The following is a 19,120-nucleotide window of genomic DNA, read 5'->3' as shown; positions in this document are numbered from 1 at the left end:
AGGCCATTGTCCAACTCTGTATTCAAGAAATTAAATGCACAAAGAAAGATGTGTGTGTGTCAAAGCACCACCGACAAGTGCGAGTTGATGTTGGATGGGCTGCCATTGCTTCTGCAACAAGCTCAATTACAGGACTTCCTGGGAGAAATGACAGGCAGAGTAGATTCGGTTTCCCTCTATGCCAGTCCTTTCACCGAGCTAAATACAACTCTTAGCAAAAAAAGTTGTGGACTGGCTCCGTACCGTCCCTGGCCACATTCACCTGTCCACGTGTTTGTGGTTAGGCGGTCCTTCCCAGTAAGTGCACTGGGGAGGGCACGGGTAATGTTGTGGGACCCGTGCTTGTGGAAGGTGGAGGCGATACTGGGAAATATAGTGGCGGCTGGGGACCGAGTATGGACACCCGGCCGCCGCCGGCATGAGGTTGTGAAAAGCTTCCGCCTCCACGAGCTTAAGGCCATATTTCAAGTGCAAAGAGCTGCCCAGAAATCTGGCAATTTATTGTTGCGGCCAGTGGGTGGGTGGGTGGCTGGCAAGTAACAGAAAACTAAGCTGATGGTGGCCTCTATCATCATCATGGCCTGACCTCAGCACTATGAACTCTCCTGAAGGAGAAGCCAGGACCCGCTGGAGAAGTCTCCGGTTCTCTGGTGTCCCCGTCCAACCCTGACGAAAAGCAGCCCAGGCTAAGAAAAGTGTGGGGGAAGGTTCCCGGGCACTCTATGGCTGCTTTTTTAATGTGCATCAGCCATCCTTATGCATCTTATTTCTCAAAACGCATTACAGATCAGGCCATTGTCCAACTCTGTATTCAAGAAATTAAATGCACAAAGAAAGATGTGTGTGTGTCAAAGCACCACCGACAAGTGCGAGTTGATGTTGGATGGGCTGCCATTGCTTCTGCAACAAGCTCAATTACAGGACTTCCTGGGAGAAATGACAGGCAGAGTAGATACGGTTTCCCTCTATGCCAGTCCTTTCACCAAGCTAAATACAACTCTTAGCAAAAAAAGTTGTGGACTGGCTCCGTACCGTCCCTGGCCACATTCACCTATCCACGTGTTTGTGGTTAGGCGGTCCTTCCCAGTAAGTACACTGGGGGGGCACGGGTAATGTTGTGGGACCCGTGCTTGTGGAAGGCGGAGGCGATACCGGGAAATATAGTGGCGGCTGGGGACCGAGTATGGACACTCGGCTGCCGCTGGCATGAGGTTGTGAAAAGCTTCCGCCTCCACGAGCCTAAAAGGCCACATTTCAAGTGCAAGAAGCTGTCAAAAATTTGGCAGTATAGTATTGCAGCCTGTGGGTGGGTGGCAGCCTGCATACTTGCAATTGCATTCCAAGGAATGGGGTAGGGACAACTGAACGCTGCAGTGTGACAAGGACGTGGACGGTGATTGTTGCAAGTCTGCAACGACAGGTGCATGGCGGGAGGCATCTTCGCATGTGCCAAGGATCACTTATGATGGACACACTTTTAGGCAGTGACCTGGGAGTCAGAGATGCTTCCAGAGGTCTTCCCCATGCTGTTCCCATGTCTTTTCAGCACTGTATGCATGTGTCTGATGATGTGTCACACACCACATGGCCAGATAAGGTTGTAAAATGTTAAAATGACATTTCCCGGTGAATGCATTTGTCTCGGTTGAAAGCAATTCAAAAGTGCAAAAATGCATCAAAAACGCTACGTGTGAACATAGCCCAAGTTGTGGAGGAGTATTTTTGTTTTTGGTTATTTATTTTGCCTTATATATAAGTCATTACCGTGGAACGGATGTTCCTTAACATATTTCCCAGGAAAATCCATTTTGGTTTCGTTTTTGTATGTTTTATTGTGAGTCCGTAAAAGTGGTGTAATACTCTGACCACGTTGCTGACAGCAGTGATCTGGGAGTCAGAGATGCTTCCAGGGGTCTTCCCCATGCTGTTCCATGTCATTTGAGCACTGTTCCCATCGATTTGGGCAATTTTTAGGCCCTCTGCAGACTGCCGAGGGGAGCCGCCTGAAAAATGCTCGAGTTTCCCATAGACTTACATTGGGCTCGTTGCTCGGGTCGAGCACCCGAGTATTCCAATTTGCTCGACCCGAGCAACGAGTACCTGAGCATTTTAGTGCTCGCTCATCACTACTACAAGCCATTAACCCTCATACACTTACAGACTCCCTTACTCATCACTGTCCCAAATCTCCTCTTTTTCTTGTCCTGATCTGGCTGTAAATTACTACAATGACACTCTCAGATGCACCCTGGACCAAGTAGCGCCCCTCAGCCTCAGAACCTCTAAACACAGAGTATAACAGCCCTGGCTCACACCGCAAACCCGATTTCTCCAGCGATGCTCTAGGAGTGCCGAACGCCTATTGAGGAAAACTCGCACACTAGAATACTTTATCCACTATAAATTTATGATAAAAACCTAAAACTCTGCCCTTCACCTCGCCAAACAGTCCTACTTCATCACCATGATCTCCTCACTATCCAACAACCCAAAAAACTCTTCAACACCTTTCACTCCTTCCTCAGTCCTAAAGAGCAGGCCCCTATCATGGACATTTGTGCTGAGAACCTGGCCTCCTACTTCACAGAGAAAATAGAGAACATCCGTCAGGAAATCAGCTCCCAGCCAACAAGTGCCGTGACTCCCATCCCTCCCCACATCTCCTCTGGATCACTCTCTACATTTGACCCAGTCACAGGAGAAGTATCCAGGCTCCTCTCTTCCTCTCATCCCACTACATGCACCACTGACCCCATTCCCTTACACCTACTCCAGTCTCTCTTTCCAGTCGTCACTACTCACCTAACTAAAATCTTCAACCTCTTCCTCTCTTCTGGTATCTTCCCCTCCTCCTTCAAACACTCCATCATTACTCCATTATTAAAAAATCCCTCTCTTGACCCTTCCTGCACAAACAACTACAGACCAGTCTCCAATCTCCCCTTCGTCTCTAAACTCTAGGGGCTCCTGGTCTACTCCCGCCTTACCCGTTACCGCTCCATTCACTCTCTTCTAGACCCATCACACTCTGGTTCCTCACCCTACATTCTACAGAAACTGCACTCATCAAAGTAACCAATGACCTTCTGACAGCAAAATGTAATAGTGACTACTCTCTGCTCATTCTTCTTGACCTCTCTGCAGCTTTCGACACTGTTGACCACCATCTCCTACTGTCTATGCTCCACTCAATCAGCATAAAGGACACTGCTCTCTCCTGGTTCTCCTCCTACCTATGGGACCGCTCTTTCAGTGTATCGTTTGCTGGCTCCACTTCTTCCCCCCCTTCCTCTCACTATTGGGGCTCCTCAGGGTTCAATCCTTGACCCTCTTCTCTTCTCTCTCTACATGGCCCCAATTGGACATACCATCAGCAAATTTGGCTTTCAGTACCATCTTTATGCTGATGACCCACAACTATACACTTCATCTCCTGACCTTACCCACACTGTACTACAGAACACCAGAGACTGTCTGGCCGCAGTTTCTAACATCATGTCCTCTTTCTATCTGAAACTCAACCTTTCCAAAACTGAACTTCTTCTGCTCTTGCCGTCTACTCACCTCCTTAAATCTGACACTTCCCTCTCCGTGTGTGGCACCACAATAACGCCGAGCCAGCAGGCGCGCTGTCTGGGCATTTTGATTGACACCAATCTTTCCTTCCCCTTATACAATCTCTTGCGCGCTCTTGTAGCTTGCACCTGAAGAACATCTCTAGAATCCTCCCCTTTCTTACCTTGGAAACAACAAAAACCCTCACTGTTGCCCTAATCCACTCCCGCCTTGACTATTGTAACTCTCTATTTATTGGCCTTCCCCTCACTTGACTTTCCCGTCTCCAGTCCATCCTTAATGCAGCAGCCAGGGTCATCTATCTGGCTAATCGTTATTCGGACGCCTTTGATCTGTGCCAGTCATTGCACTAGCTGCCCATACATTATAGGATCCAATTTAAATTGCTTGTTCTCATGCACAAGGCTCTCCACAGTGCTTAACCTCCATACATCTCTTCCCTCATTTCTGTTTATCAGTCTACCCTTTCTCTATGCTCCGCAAGCGACATCCGCACTAATCCGTACCTCCCACTCCCGGCTCCAAGACTTCTCCTGAGCTGCACCTATTCTTTGGAAAGCTCTACCCCAAGAAATTAGGATGAATCACAACTTACACAGTTTTAGCGCTCCCTAAAAAAAAATCTATTTAGGGTGGTCTTTCACGTTCCCTAATCAAAGTCCTTTTATATTTTTATAGCCCGTTCATTATTTCTGCACACATACAGTACAGACCAAAAGTTTGGACACACCTTCTCATTTAAAGATTTTCCTGTATTTTCATGACTTTGAAAATTGTACATTCACACTGAAGGCATCAAAACTATGAATTAACACATGTGGAATTATATACTTAACAAAAAAGTGTGAAACAACTGAAAATATGTCTTATATTCTAGGTTCTTCAATGTAGCCACCTTTTGCTTTGATGACTGCTTTGCACACTCTTGGCATTCTCTTGATGAGCTTCAAGAGGTAGTCACCGGAAATGGTTTTCACATCACAGGTGTGCCCTGTCAGGTTTAATAAGTGGGATTTCTTGCCTTATAAATGGGGTTGGGACCATCAGTTGTGTTGTGCAGCAGTCAGGTGGATACACAGCTGATAGTCCTACTGAATAGACTGTTAGAATTTGTATTATGGCAAGAAAAAAGCAGCTAAGTAAAGAAAAATGAGTGCCCATCATTACTTTAAGAAATGAAGGTCAGCCAGTCCGAAAAATTGGGCAAACTTTGAAAGTGTCCCCAAGTGCAGTTGCAAAAACCATCAAGCGCTACAAAGAAACTGGCTCACATCAGGACCGCCCCAGGAAAGGAAGACCAAGAGTCACCTCTGCTTCTGAGGATAAGTTTATCCGAGTCACCAGCCTCAGAAATCGCAGGTTAACAGCAGCTCAGATTAGAGACCAGGTCAATGCCACACAGAGTTCTAGCAGCAGACACATCTCTTCAACAACTGTTAAGAGGAGACTTTGTGCAGCCGGCCTTCATGGTAAAATAGCTGCTTGGAAACCACTGCTAAGGACAGGCAACTGTGGCGCCCCTGGGAGTTCAGTCGCCGCGGAAGTACTGCGCCTCGCCCAGAGGTGTGGTGTCTCCTTCTCTCAGGTAACGAGGGAGTGCTGCCCGGAACCCCAACACCCACAATCACCACTACACTGCTCCAGGCCGGCTGGAAGGGCAACATGCATGTGCGTAGCTGCTGAGCCCTGTCCCAAAGGTAGGGGGAACTAGTAGTGGGTGTGGGTGGAGGAAGCAGTTTAGGGGAGCACTTTTACAGGAGGTATATAAAGGGAAGCCATCTTAGGGTGGCAGGTTAGTTCAGACAGAGTAAGTCTGGGAGCAGAGTCTCTATAGGAGCTCTGCTCCACAAGTAGGGCCCAGTCCTAAAGGCCCAGGAGGGGAGCAGAGGAGTAGACTCCGATCTAAAGAAGGGATCCCAAGGGGTACGGCGAGTGCAGGACGGCACCCGTATGCCCCGAATCTGTCAGAAGACAGAGGGATCGTAGGCCGCAAGAAGGGGACCGGCCCCTGGACCAGCCGTGTTACTCCAGGTCTCGGCTGGAAAAACCGGAGGCTTCTGGCTTATATAGTCAGTTGCCGAAGCCTCATTCTAATCCCTGTGAGGGTCAAGCAGGTCCGGGAACTCCAACAAGACAGGAGGGACTTCAGAGCACCCAAGCGGGATTGAGAGTGGGAAGCGCAGGGCAGGAGGGAGAAAGACCGAGCGTGAAGACGGTCTAGCTAGGAACACAAGAAAGTGGGGTTCCATCAGGTGCTCCTAATCTGCCTGAGGAAGTGCTGAACCCCTGCCTGGTGAACGCAGCGTGACGTGGGAGGCTGACACCTGTACAGTGCACCAGTGGAAATGTCATAAGAACTGTGAGTAAAGACTCGGATGACTGCACCGTACTGCCTCCGTCCATTATTCCAGCTGCGCCATCTTTCCCTCCCTGCATTACAACGCCAAGCGCAACTTACACTACCTACACAGCCCTGGAGCTAGCTCTACCTGTGGAGAGCCACACCATCCCTGCTGCCGTAACACCAGCTCCAGAGGACTGCTCCGCAGCGGCGGCTCCCTTTGGCCGCATTCCACAGGTGGCGTCACAAACACTTTACAAATCCCCTATAAATAATTCCCCTTTTTGGTGACCACCCTGGGCCACGGACCGGGCCAGCCACCGTGATATTCCCCACCGGCATCTAGAGGCCCAGCTGCCGAGTACCCCACGGCTCTGAGGGCGCGTCACAACAAGCAGAAGAGACTTGTTTGGGCTAAAGAACACAAGGAATGGACATTAGACGAGTGAAAATCTGTGCTTTGGTCTGATGAGTCCAAATTTGAGATCTTTGGTTCCAACCACCGTGTCTTTGTGCGACGCATAAAAGGTGAATGGATGGACTCTACATGCCTGGTTCCCACCGTGAAGCATGGAGGAGGAGGTGTGATGGTGTGGGGGTGCTTTGCTGGTGACACTGTTGGGGATTTATTCAAATTTGAAGGCATACTGAACCAGCATGGCTACCACAGCATCTTGCAGCGGCATGCTATTCCATCCGGTTTGCGTTTAGTTGGACCATCATTTATTTTTCAACAGGACAGTGACCCCAAACACACCTCCAGGCTGTGTAAGGGCTATTTGACCAAGAAGGAGACTGATGGGGTGCTACACAGTCACCAGACCTGAACACAATCGAGATGGTTTGGGGTGAGCTGACAGACCCCACACTACACATGGAGGGCAGATAGAGAGTGACAGACCCCACACTAGACATGGAGGACAGGTAGAGAGTGACAGACCCAACACTACACATGGAGGACAGGTAAAGAGTGACAGACCCCACACTAGACATGGAGGACAGGTAGAGAGTGACAGACCCCACACTAGACATGGAGGGCATATAGAGTGTGACAGACCCTGCACTACACATGGAGGACAGGTAGAGAGTGACAGACACCGCTCTACAAATGGAGGCATAGGGGGTATTAGTGTTGCTGTATTGGGGAAAATTATTTGGTCACTATGTAGTGGTAATATATGGTCCTGGTGTGGCGGTATTTGTTCCATGTATAACGGTATTGTTTCTAGTATTGGTATTAGTATAGTGAATTTTGTTCAGTAACAATGTGGTAGTATTTTTTACTTGGGCTAATATTTTATGTGTTGTTATGGCAAATCCTGGTGGTGGTTGGTCCAAAATTTGCCCCAAACCTCATAGGACTCTAGTTACACCAAAGTTTGGACCAAATTAAATCAGCTGACCAAAATTGGCAAATGAGACCAAAGCGAGATTCGTTCTTCTCCATGCCGATCTTAGTAAATTCCCATAGTACATTTGCTTGAGCTCCCAGGAGAAAGTTTTTTTTTTATGGGGCCCTATAATTTCTGTGTAGTCTTGTATTTCTGCAATTTAGATTTAATTGTTCAACAGATTTCAATTTTAGGGGATTTTTATCTGGTTCTGTTAAATGTTTAACACTATGACTCACAACCCATGGGTAAAAAAAAGACCAAAATCATGTGTTCTGCAGGATAGCACTTAAAACGGAGAAAGAGTCAGTTCTTTTGCTTCATTGCTTCTCACCGAGATGGAGGAAGTGAGGAGCCATTCACTCCACAAGTCACATTTCCCTTATGATTCACAAAATCACAGATCGTCAGGAGAAGAATCACTTCATGTGCGGTTGCTTTAGAGACAGGAGCACGGACCTGCGTGTAGAGCTATAATGTGATGCTTCATGAGGGGAAAACAGCCAAACAGTGCACAGACCTGTCTAAATGTAAAGTAACGGCCGACAAATACACTTCATCAGCTCCTGGGCGCATATGTGAGAATTTCAATAGTTTGTATATACAATATGTTTATGACGTGTGTGTGTGTGTGTATATATATATATATATATATACATATACATATATATATATATATATATATATATATATATACTAGATGGTGGCCCGATTCTAACGCATCGGGTATTCTAGAATAGGTATGCGGCAGACCGGGCGCAATCAGCAGAGCGGTGTTTAAATTTGGCGCCAAAATCGCTGATTGGTCGCGGCCAGCGAACGCGACCAATCAGCAGAGGGGGGTTTAAATTTGGCGGCAATAATGCTGATTGGTTGCGGCCGGCGGTCGCGACCAATCAGCAGAGCGTTATTTAAATTTGGCGCCAATAATGGTGATTGGTCACGGCCGCGACTAATCAGCAGAGCGGTGTTTAAATTTGTCGCCAATAATGCTGGTTATTTGTGACCGGTAACTGCGACCAATGAGCAGAGCGGTGTTTAAATATGGTGCTAATATCGCTGATTGGTCGCGGCCGGCCACCACGACCAATCAGCGAAGCGGTGTTTAAATTTGGCGCCAATATCGCTGATTGGTTACGGCCGGTGGTTGCGACTAATCAGCAGAGCGAGGTTTAAATTTGGCGCCAATATTGCTGATTGGTCGCGGCCAGAGACCGCGACCAATCAGCAGAGCGGTGTTTCAAATTGGCATCAAAATTGCTGATTGGTCGCGGCCGGCCACCGCAACCAATCAGCAGAGCGTTGTTTAAATTTGGCGCCAATCTCGCTGATTGGTCGCGTCTGCCGTCCGCGACCAATCAGCAGAGCGTTGTTTAAATTTGTCGCCAGTCTCGCTGATTGGTCGCGTCTTGCGTCAGCGACCAATCAGCAGAGCATTGTTTAAATTTGGCGCCAATCTCGCTGATTGGCTGTGGCTGGCAGCCGCGAACAATCAGCAGAGCGTTGTTTAAATTTGGCGCCAATCAGCAGAACGTTGTTTAAATTTGGCGCCAATCTCGCTGATAGGTAGCGGTCGCCCGCGACGAGGGATTTCCAGGACAGACAGACAGACAGAGAGACAGACAGACAGACAGATAGACAGATAGACAGACAGACGGGATAAGACAATTATATAGTAGATATGGATTTCCGAAAAAAGATGGCAGCCGTTAGCGGCTCATCTGCCGGACGAAGGTCAGCGGCGATGCAGCTGGCAGATGAGCGGCACTAGCAGCAGAACTACCCCGACCGGCGCCGCTGACCTCCATGCGGCTGACGTCGGAAGATCAGCGGCCCCACTTCCGATGGCAAGTGTGAACGGAGGACCGGGGAGCGGCGCCACCGGTCGGGATGCTTCTGCTGCGAGCAGCCGCTCATCTCCCGGCTGCTCGCAGCGGAAGTAGCCGCACAAGTAGCGCCGCTCCCGGGAGCACAATAACACGACGCTGATTGGTCGCGGTCGACGGCCGTGACCAATTAGCGATATGGGCGGAAAATTTAAACGCCGCTTTGCTGATTGGTCGCGGCCGGCGACAGCGACCAATCAGCATTATTGGCGCCAAATTTAAACCCCGCTCTGCTGATTGGTCACGGCCGACCACCGCGACCAATCAGCGAGATTGGTGCCAAATTTAAACCCCGCTCTGCTGATTGGTCACGGCTGGCCACCGCGATCAATCAGCAGTTTTGGCGCCAAATTTAAACCCCGCTCTGCTGATTGGCGCCAAATTTAAACAACGCTCTGCTGATTGGTCGCGGCCGCCGGCCGACCGCGACCAATCAGCGAGATTGGCGCCAAATTTAAGCAACGCTCTGCTGATTGGTCGCCAGCCGCGACCAATCAGCGAGATTAGCGCCAAATTTAAGCAACGCTCTGCTGATTGGTCGCCAGCCGCGACCAATCAGCGAGATTAGCGCCAAATTTAAACACCGCTCTGCTGATTGGTCGCAGCCGGCGACCGTGACCAATCAGCATTATTGGCGACAAAGTTAAACAACGCTCTGCTGATTGGTCACAGTCGCCGGCTGCGACCAATCAGCATTATTGGCGCCAAATTTAAACAAAGCTTTGCTGATTGGTCGCGATCGCCAGCCGCGACCAATCAGCGATTTTAGCGGCAAATTTAAACACAGCTCTGCTGATTGGTTGCGATAGCCGGCCGCGACTAATCAGCGATATTGGCGCCAAATTTAAACACTGCTCTGCTGATTGCCGCCAAATTTAAACAACGCTCTGCTGATTGGTCGCGGCCGCCGGCCGACCGCGACCAATCAGCGAGATTGGCGCCAAATTTAAGCAATGCTCTGCTGATTGGTTACGACCAATCAGCGATTTTAGCGCTAAATTTAAACACCGCTCTGCTGATTGGTCGCGGTCGCCGGTGGCAACCCATCAGCAGTATTGGCGCCAAATTTAAACCCCGCTCTGCTGATTAGTCGCAACCACCGGCTGTGACCAATCAGCGATATTGGCGCCAAATTTAAACACAGCTCTGCTGATTGGTTGCGATCGCCGGCCGCGACTAATCAACATTATTGGCGCCAAATTTAAACACCGCTTTGCTGATTGGTCGCGGTGGCCGGCCGCGACCAATCAGCGATTTTGGCGCCAAATTTAAACCCCGCTCTGCTGATTGGTCTCGGCCGGCAACTGAGAACAATCAGCTGTATTGGCGCCAAATTTAAACCCCGCTCTGCTGATTGGTCGCGGCCGTGACCAATCAGCATTATTGGCGCCAAATTTAAACCCCACTCTGCTCATTGGTCGCGGTGGCCAGCCGCGACCAATTAGCGATTTTGGCGCCAAATTTAAACCCCGCTCTGCTGATTGGTTGCGACCGCCGGCCGCGACCAATCAGCGATTTTAGTGCTAAATGTAAACACCGCTCTGCTGATTGGTCGCGGTCGCCGGTGGCAACCCATCAGCAGTATTGGCGCCAAATTTAAACCCCGCTCTGCTGATTAGTCGCAACCACCGGCTGTGACCAATCAGCGATATTGGCGCCAAATTTAAACACAGCTCTGCTGATTGGTTGCGATCGCCGGCCGCGACTAATCAACATTATTGGCGCCAAATTTAAACACCGCTTTGCTGATTGGTCGCGGTGGCCGGCTGCGACCAATCAGCGATTTTGGCGCCAAATTTAAACCCCGCTCTGCTGATTGGTCTCGGCCGGCAACTGAGAACAATCAGCTGTATTGGCGCCAAATTTAAACCCCGCTCTGCTGATTGGTCGCGGCCGTGACCAATCAGCATTATTGGCGCCAAATTTAAACCCCGCTCTGCTCATTGGTCGCGGTGGCCAGCCGCGACCAATTAGCGATTTTGGCGCCAAATTTAAACCCCGCTCTGCTGATTGGTTGCGACCGCCGGCCGCGACCAATCAGCGATTTTAGTGCTAAATGTAAACACCGCTCTGCTGATTGGTCGCGGTCGCCGGTGGCAACCCATCAGCAGTATTGGCGCCAAATTTAAACCCTGCTCTGCTGATTAGTCGCAACCACCGGCTGTGACCAATCAGCGATATTGGCGCCAAATTTAAACACAGCTCTGCTGATTGGCTGCGATCGCCGGCCGCAACTAATCAACATTATTGGCGCCAAATTTAAACACCGCTTTGCTGATTGGTCGCGGTGGCCAGCCGCGACCAATCAGCGATATTGGCGCCAAATTTAAACCCCGCTCTGCTGATTAGTCGTGACCGCCGGCCGTGACCAATCAGCGATATAGGCGCTAAATTTTAACACCGCTTTGCTGATTGGTCACGGTTGCCGGCCGCGACCAATCAGCGATTTTGGCGCCAAATTTAAACACGCTCTCCAGTCCTCACTAACACGGTTCGCCGATTGGTCGTGGCCGCTGCCTGCGACCAATCACCGATATTGCCGACAAATTTAAACACAGCTTTGCTGATTATTCGCGGTTGCCGGCCCCGACGAATCAGTGATTTTGGCGCTAAATTTAAACACCACTCTGCTGATTGCACCCGGTCGGCCGCATACATATTCTAGAATACCCGATGTGTTAGAATCGGGCCACCATCTAGTATATATATATATATATATATATAAATATTTATATATTAAACAACCAAGATCTAAATTTTACATTTTATTCAATCAAAATATAAAAACAATTAAAAAGACAGGGCAACAGCCTCCAAAAAGGAAGAGGACACATGCATAAACAAGATTATAATCCCTAGAGAGTCTTGTAATTGTCAAAAGATGGATATAAAATTCAAAGAGGAAATAGCAAATTACACATATACCTGACTATTATCTGATAGCAATGGCCAGCTATCCAGAAATAAATATTGTGAAGGTAAAGTTACCTAATCAGCCAGCCACCTTTGCAACTGTAACGCAGTGTCCTCTCCACCCCGATGCTGTTTCGCCAACGCTTCTCCCAGGGGCTTTGACACAGACTGAGAGTGACTACCACTACACTAACCTGCTCCTGCTTCACCAACCTTTCTCACATATGAAGGCACTTGACAGAAATGTACAGCATAATGTGGGAGGAACCGAGCCGGTGGGAAAGGGCTGTACCCACCAGCTTCTGTGCACACTGATTCCTGCTGCATTAAAGTGCTGCACAGGAATAAACAGCATGATGTGGGCACTAGCTAGCACAAGGGGGTCCATGCTTAGCAGCTCCTGTGCCAAGCGGATATGTGTCACCCCAGGCCTGGATGCAACAAATAATAAAGTCTGTGTCTGAGAGCAGGAGGGAGGTTCCCTGGTTAGGGACAATTAGCATACAGCACCTCCTGTCCCAGGCCAGTAGGGGGAGCTGGTTGCCCCTATAAAAGCTGGAACTGGGGGCAGGGTTAGGGAGAACTGGACGACCTAGCTCAGGAGTGAGACTAGTCCCAGAGAAGGAGGGACAGTTCAGCTGTAGCTGAGGAGGTCGTGAGGCTGTGGAGAAGCCACGAGCCAGGGACGTACGGCGCGGAGAGCCTGTCCTGGCAGATAGAGAACCATCTAACCGGACATTGGGGTCCGAGGTTGTGAAGACTCTAAGTCCCACAGCAGAGAACCAATCTGCAAGGGATTTCATGTCCTTTGGCCTAAAAAGCCCGGAGGCTCCGCCACAACAGAAGGGACAAGAAAGGCCAAGAGAGGCCAAAGGTAAAAGGAACCCAAGTTGCAAGCCATACGGGCGAGAATACACGGCACGCTCAGGAACGTGGGCTATTATACCACGAAGAGGGGAATAGTCAGAAAGAGCATAGAGAGCACGGTAGGCCTACACCCTCACCCTGACCAGAGGGGCATCCTGAGTGTTCTCAGACATCCAGGCCCCCTTCTAGCCGGTACTGTTGTTGGGTCATTACCATCTGTTACAATAAAGACCCTGAACTGTTTAAGCAGACTCTGCATACTGACTATCGCAGCCGGAACTATCACCCCCAACATCCCCCTGCACTGCCCTGGGGCTACACTCCTCCCGTGGGGAGTTATACCATTTCTGTGCTGCTCACCAACACCAGCCCCAGCGGTCTGTCCTGCAGCGGTGGTTATCCCTGACAGTAATCCACGGGTGGCGTAGTCGGACTTTCACATGTATATATATATAAAGAGACTGCCACCATTTTAGCTTGACACCCTGAGCACGGGACCGGGTTGCCACTACTACCCCCATCAGCACCGCGCAACCTAGAGACCCGATCTTGAGTACCCCACGGCCCAGGGGGTGAGTCAGATACTGTTGCCCAAGTGTAAGAGGAGGTGAAAATACACCTGAAAAACCCCGGCGCTGTGTATCATTAGTGTGAGAAGGCTGTCACCTTCAGACGGGACCATGCAGAACTAACTGGAAGAGGAAGTGTTGTAGAGGGGTCAAGTTTAGATGTTACACCCAGTTAGGTGCCCTTGTTGATGGAGTTCCTCAATATAAAGAGTCTGCACGCCAAACCGGAGCGTGTTTTTGCGCCAATGTAGAGAGCGGTCCAGACGTGCTCAGCGAGCTTCTGTCAGGTTACAAACAGGACTCCAGCTTCACCAAGTGAGACCAAGAGTCCAGACTGCGTCAGTCAAGACCCAAGGATGCGATCTGCGCCAGTCAAGATCCAGAGTCCCGACTACACCAGTCAAGACCCGAATCCCAGACCTGCGCCAGTCAAGACCCAGAGCTCAGACGACGCCAGTCAAGAACCAAAGCCCAGCCCTCTTTCCCTCAGACCTGGGAGACACCCGCCATCGGTCAAGCACAGAAGATCCGTGAGGAGACTCCGTTTGTAAGAGGACGCTTGTGATGGTGAACGTGAGGCGCGAATGAGCCGAGTCGTCACTTCTAGCACCGATGTACGGTACAGAGGTTGGACTGGGCTGGGGCAGCGGATAGGGCAGGGGTCAACTGAAGCGAAGGAGGCCCAACGTGCTTTGGTAAACTTTGTCAGGAGGACTTGTGGCCTTTCAGGAAGAATCGGAGGCCCCCACCAGGGTCCTTTACGAGAGTAGTTTGCACAGTAGCTCTCCCAGGACTGGGTATTTTAACCCTGTTAGAGGGACAAAAGCATAATCCTAAACCAGCAGAGAGCGTGGTGCTAAATAACCAGAGAGCGTGGAGGCAGGGCTGGAACCTGTTTTGTTGGCACACATAATAATTTTATAATATAAGGGCCCTGGACTCCTTTTGAATGAGGGCATGTGACGTGCGGATCGCAAGTATAGGATTTTATTTGCTGGAGCCAGTTTTTGGCCAGGGACAATTGTATATCGCCTTCTCAAGAGTAAGGAGAAGAGCAGATGTGAAAGTAAAGGTTTTGGATTCCCTTTTGCAGGGAAGATTAGTAAAAAATAGTGACAAAGTATTTACTCGGAGTGTTGTTTATAGGGAACATATTAATTACATACACTAATGACGCGCCCCCTGGGCCGCGTGGGGAACCCGGAACCGGGCCCTTTTGTGGGATGCTGGAGGTTGTAGTCACTGTGGCGGCGACCCGGTCCCGTGGCTCAGGGTGGTCAAACCAGTGGCAGTCTATCTATGTGGTTTTTATGATTAAATGTCCGACTACGCCACCCGTGGATTGCGGTCAATAAGAACCGCCGCTGTGGAGCAGACCTCTGAGGCTGATGTTGTGAGGGCAGCAGAGTGTAGTACAACTCCCCACGGGAGGAGTATAGCTTCAGGGCAGTGTAGAGTGATGATGGTGGTTGTGGTGCGGGACGTCCCAGTGCTAGTAGTCCTGACGCGGTGAGAAAGCACAGAGACAAGGTGTTGCAGTTCAGGTTCTTTACTCACAGTTCTCATCCAGGTCACTTGTGCACAGATAGGACCGCCTGAGCCGTGCTGCGTCCACCATGCAGGGTGCTCGATCAACCCCCAGGCAATTCCGGAGTGTGGCACAGGACTCCCTTCTATCCTTTCATCAGCCGTGCCCCACCAGTGACACTACTTCTGTCCAGCTGCCTCTGGTCTTCTCCTGGGAGGACTGGGTGTCCACTTCCCTGACCCTATGTGGTGTGCCTTCCTAGTAGGTGTAGTGAGGGGTCGCACCAGTAAATGATCACGACCACCGGTTCTTGGTTAAGGATTAGTCACCTCCACCAACTTGGGATCCGGTACCCTGTTCTGCCAACCCGTCACCCGTAATTTCCTGGGTCCTTAGGGTTCCTTCCGCCTTCGTGTCTCTGGGCCTTTCTACACTTTGGGTACTTCTCTTTCTTTGCTGTTCCTTTCTGTTTCTGTTCCTTTCTTTTCCTTTCTGTTTCTGTTCCTCTCTTCTGGTTCCGGCCTTCACCCTAGGCCTGCCTCGTGGAGCTGGGCCCAGACTGAGCCACAGCTCCCTGTCAGCCCTCTCTGGCTGAACTCCTTCTCTCACTCCACTGACTGAACTTAACCCAGAACTAAGATGGTGCCCACCTCTTATACCTCCCTCTCTGTGTATGAGCCCAGGTGACTTGCAACCAATGGGCTCCTACCTATGCCCAGAAACCGTCCCCTCCTGCTCCTACATCACTGGGTTTTCCTCCCCCCTCCCCACTCCAGCCAGGGACATGTTCTGTCATGCCTGCATTACTGTACTAATGGGAGCACCGTTGAGCTGTCCCCCGGAAATGGGGTGTGTGTGATGCATGCAGCTAACTGAGTCCCGGTCCACACTCCATCCTTACCCGGGAGTGGAATATCACACCTCTGGCAGAGTTGCAATACCCCTGTAGCGGCCGAACCCTCGGGGCGCTACACTAACAATAAAATAAAAACAGCTGCTATGGCTTAAGAAAAAAATCCACGAGTGTCGACGAAAGTAGGCAAGTGGGGCAACACGCAAAGGGATCTCCATGTTGGTTTGTCCTGGGTATTTTGTGTATTTGAAACAGCTTTCCATTAAAACTATAGATCGCCTTTGTTGTCCTGGGACAAGAACTTTGCCCTTAAAGGGGACCTGTCATCAAGTGAAAAGTGGCCAGTTTTTGCTCTTAATTTATTTCCACTATTTTCCTGAGTTTACAGCTTTGAGTTTTTTTATATCCACTTTATGGTTCCAGAGATATGGGCTTTTAAATTTAGTGCTAATTTTTATGGTCTTTCCTAGGGGGCATGAGTCACAGGACTCTTAGGGGGGGTGTCTTTGTGGTGCTTTGCATAGCTACCCTAAGAGCCACGCCCCCTTAGAAGGACCATAAAAAATAGCACTAAATCAAAAAGCCCATATCACTGGAACAGTATGGTGGATAATTAAAATCCAAAGACTGCAATATTCAGGAGACAAGTGGAATTATTATGAAAGCAAACACTGGACACCTTTTGACGTGGTAGCAAGTCCTCTTTAAGCAGATGCATTTTTATTACATTAACCTTTCTGGGACAGGCTATCTACTAGTATAAATGACTTGTGTGTATATAGTTTGTGTATATTTGTATCTTTGTTGATATGGGTATATATATTTTTGCCAATAACATTAGTGCACTCTTTAATGGCATTACAAAAAAAAGAAAAAATAGGAAAAAGAAAACATGTAAAAAAAAAAAAGAGAGAAAAAATAAAAAAATAGGAAAAAAAATTTGAAAAAAGAAAAAAATAACAGAAAAATAAAAATAAATAAAATTGGCAAAAAAAATAAACATAAATATAAACAAGAAAAAAAAATGTATATGGCAGCACCGTATGGTGGCATTATGTTGACACCTTGTGACTATCCTTGGACTGTGCTAGACTTTGTCAGTCTCATTGGTTTCCATAGAAAAGTCCTTCTTTCTTCCGTTTGCATTCATTTTAATAACTCCCCCTATTGCTGGGACCCCCATGATTCACAGAGTAAAAGGGCAACAGCACAAAAAAATATTTCACTTATCCTTCTCAGGTCTTCCAGCTTTAGGCTGCCCACCTAAAAGGAGCTAAGTAGCCCTGGTGAAATACTGTGCAAGGAAAATGCCAAAGGGGCCTTTATACTCCCTTCGCTTTTGGAATATTCACCCTTCAGAGCAGTCTGCCAAATATTCGCACCATTCTGCTCCAAAGTTTGTTTATACTATTGCAGCTCAATTCGACTCCATTAAATAGGATCTAGCTGCAATTCCAGAACCAGCCTTTAGGTAAAAGTGGCGCTGTTTCTAGGGAAAAATATTTTTGTCTAATCCCATAAAATGTATTTATAGTTTACAGTAAAACTGCAATAACTCAACCCACTTCTAAGCAAAATAGCCCTTTATACAACAGCCAGATCTTGGTGATGAAAACCAGTACTCCCTTTCCAAGAACCCATTTGTAGGGTATCTAACTATCTATACATTATACGTTACATTTCTATGTGCATTACTTACTTCCCATAGAGTTCCTTCTTCTTTTAACACAGCAACCAGCATCCCGATGGGGATCATCATGCATGAGAGAAGTCCCATAAGGATTCCTAATGCCTCTGACCAGTAGGGGAATTGATAGTTTCCATACTTGGATGGCTGGTATTTAATTATGCTATACGCCAGCAGACCCTGGGACGACAGGAAAGCAGCTGATTAGAAAGAAAATTAGAATTATTACAACCCATTTTCCCATTTTTACTTTGCACAGTATGTAAAAAAATCCGTTGCTGGTTAGAAACCATCAGCAAGCAGGTTAGCTACTGACAATTTATTTTTTAGACTAAAAACAACAGCCTACTTGCTGATGGTTTCCAGAGTGAAACAGAAGATAGTTTTTATTCTGTTTAATGTATAAAAAATCCTGAAGGACAAGTTGTGATTTGTTTAGTTCAGAAATTACATTTAAACCCAAAATATTTAAACTCTTGATCATTTTGAAAATATATAAAAAAAAGGAACCTGAATAAAAGTTGCATAAGTTTCAACTTCAGCCCTGCTTATTCAGGTCACTGCTGTACACAAATCTCCATAATTTGATGCAGTTGTACCCACTAGTTATTATATTAGAAATGATAATCAACATTATGTGTGACTTCAACTTACTGCTCAAAAACAACAATTATAATATGTAAATTTCCAAACATTATACGTAAGTGGATATTATGGGTCTGCAAATTCACGTATTCTAGGAACGAAGGGCATCAGCATAAAGCCAATGTTGTCACTTGCTAAAAAAAAATTAGGTAAATATCTCGTAAAAAACTCTGAGCTCCCATGATTCTCCCACTGTTTTCCGTTTTTTGCTGCGTCACTCCATTCCAGAGATATTCACATTTGTTTCTTCTGGAGCGCAGTATGTGAAATCTCTACTTGCAGTCCAACTTGGCTTTTCTTCAGTTTTCTCTATATATATGTTGCATATCCACATAATTTTGAATGAGTAATTAAATATGAAGAAACCATCTTTGTAATACACAACAGTGTATGAATATATACCAAGTATAATTATTTTCTTAAATATTGTTAGATTATAAAACCCTTTTGAGGATGTAATAATGTTTCATCCTCTATATACGGGTTTATATACTGCACTAGATGGTGGCCCGATTCAAACACATTGGGTATTCTAGAATATGTATGCGGTACCCCGGGCGCAATCAGCAGAGCGGTGTTTAAATTTGGCGGTAATATCGCTGATTGGTCGTGGCCAGCGGGCGCGACCAATCAGCACAGCGGTGTTTAAATTTGGCGGCAATATCGATGATTGGTTGCGGCCGGCGGGCGCGACCAATCAGCACAGCGGTTTTTAAATTTGGCGCCAATATCGCTGATTGGTCGCAGCCGGTGGGCGCGACCAATCAGCACAGCGGTTTTTAAATTTGGCGCCAATATCGCTGATTGGTCACAGCCGGTTGGCGCGACCAATCAGCACAGCGGTTTTTAAATTTGGCGCCAATA

General features: G+C 48.1%; 1 protein-coding gene across 1 annotated transcript in view; it reads right to left on the bottom strand.

The window, feature by feature from the left end:
• Positions 1-19,120, bottom strand: part of SLC6A7 (solute carrier family 6 member 7) — a 215,126-nt gene that overhangs the window by 25,232 nt on the left and 170,774 nt on the right. Inside the window, exon 13 of the mRNA XM_073649788.1 lies at positions 17,624-17,791. Coding sequence (XP_073505889.1) covers positions 17,624-17,791 — 168 coding nt within the window. The remainder of the gene's footprint in view (positions 1-17,623; positions 17,792-19,120) is intronic.

The sequence above is a fragment of the Phyllobates terribilis genome, unplaced genomic scaffold (assembly GCF_046119375.1).
Source record: "Phyllobates terribilis strain yellow unplaced genomic scaffold, ASM4611937v1 Scaffold_10__3_contigs__length_209671492, whole genome shotgun sequence".
Lineage (NCBI taxonomy): Eukaryota > Metazoa > Chordata > Amphibia > Anura > Dendrobatidae > Phyllobates > Phyllobates terribilis.
The sequence above is the reverse complement of the archived record's forward strand: the minus strand, read 5'-3'. Positions and strand labels throughout refer to the sequence as shown.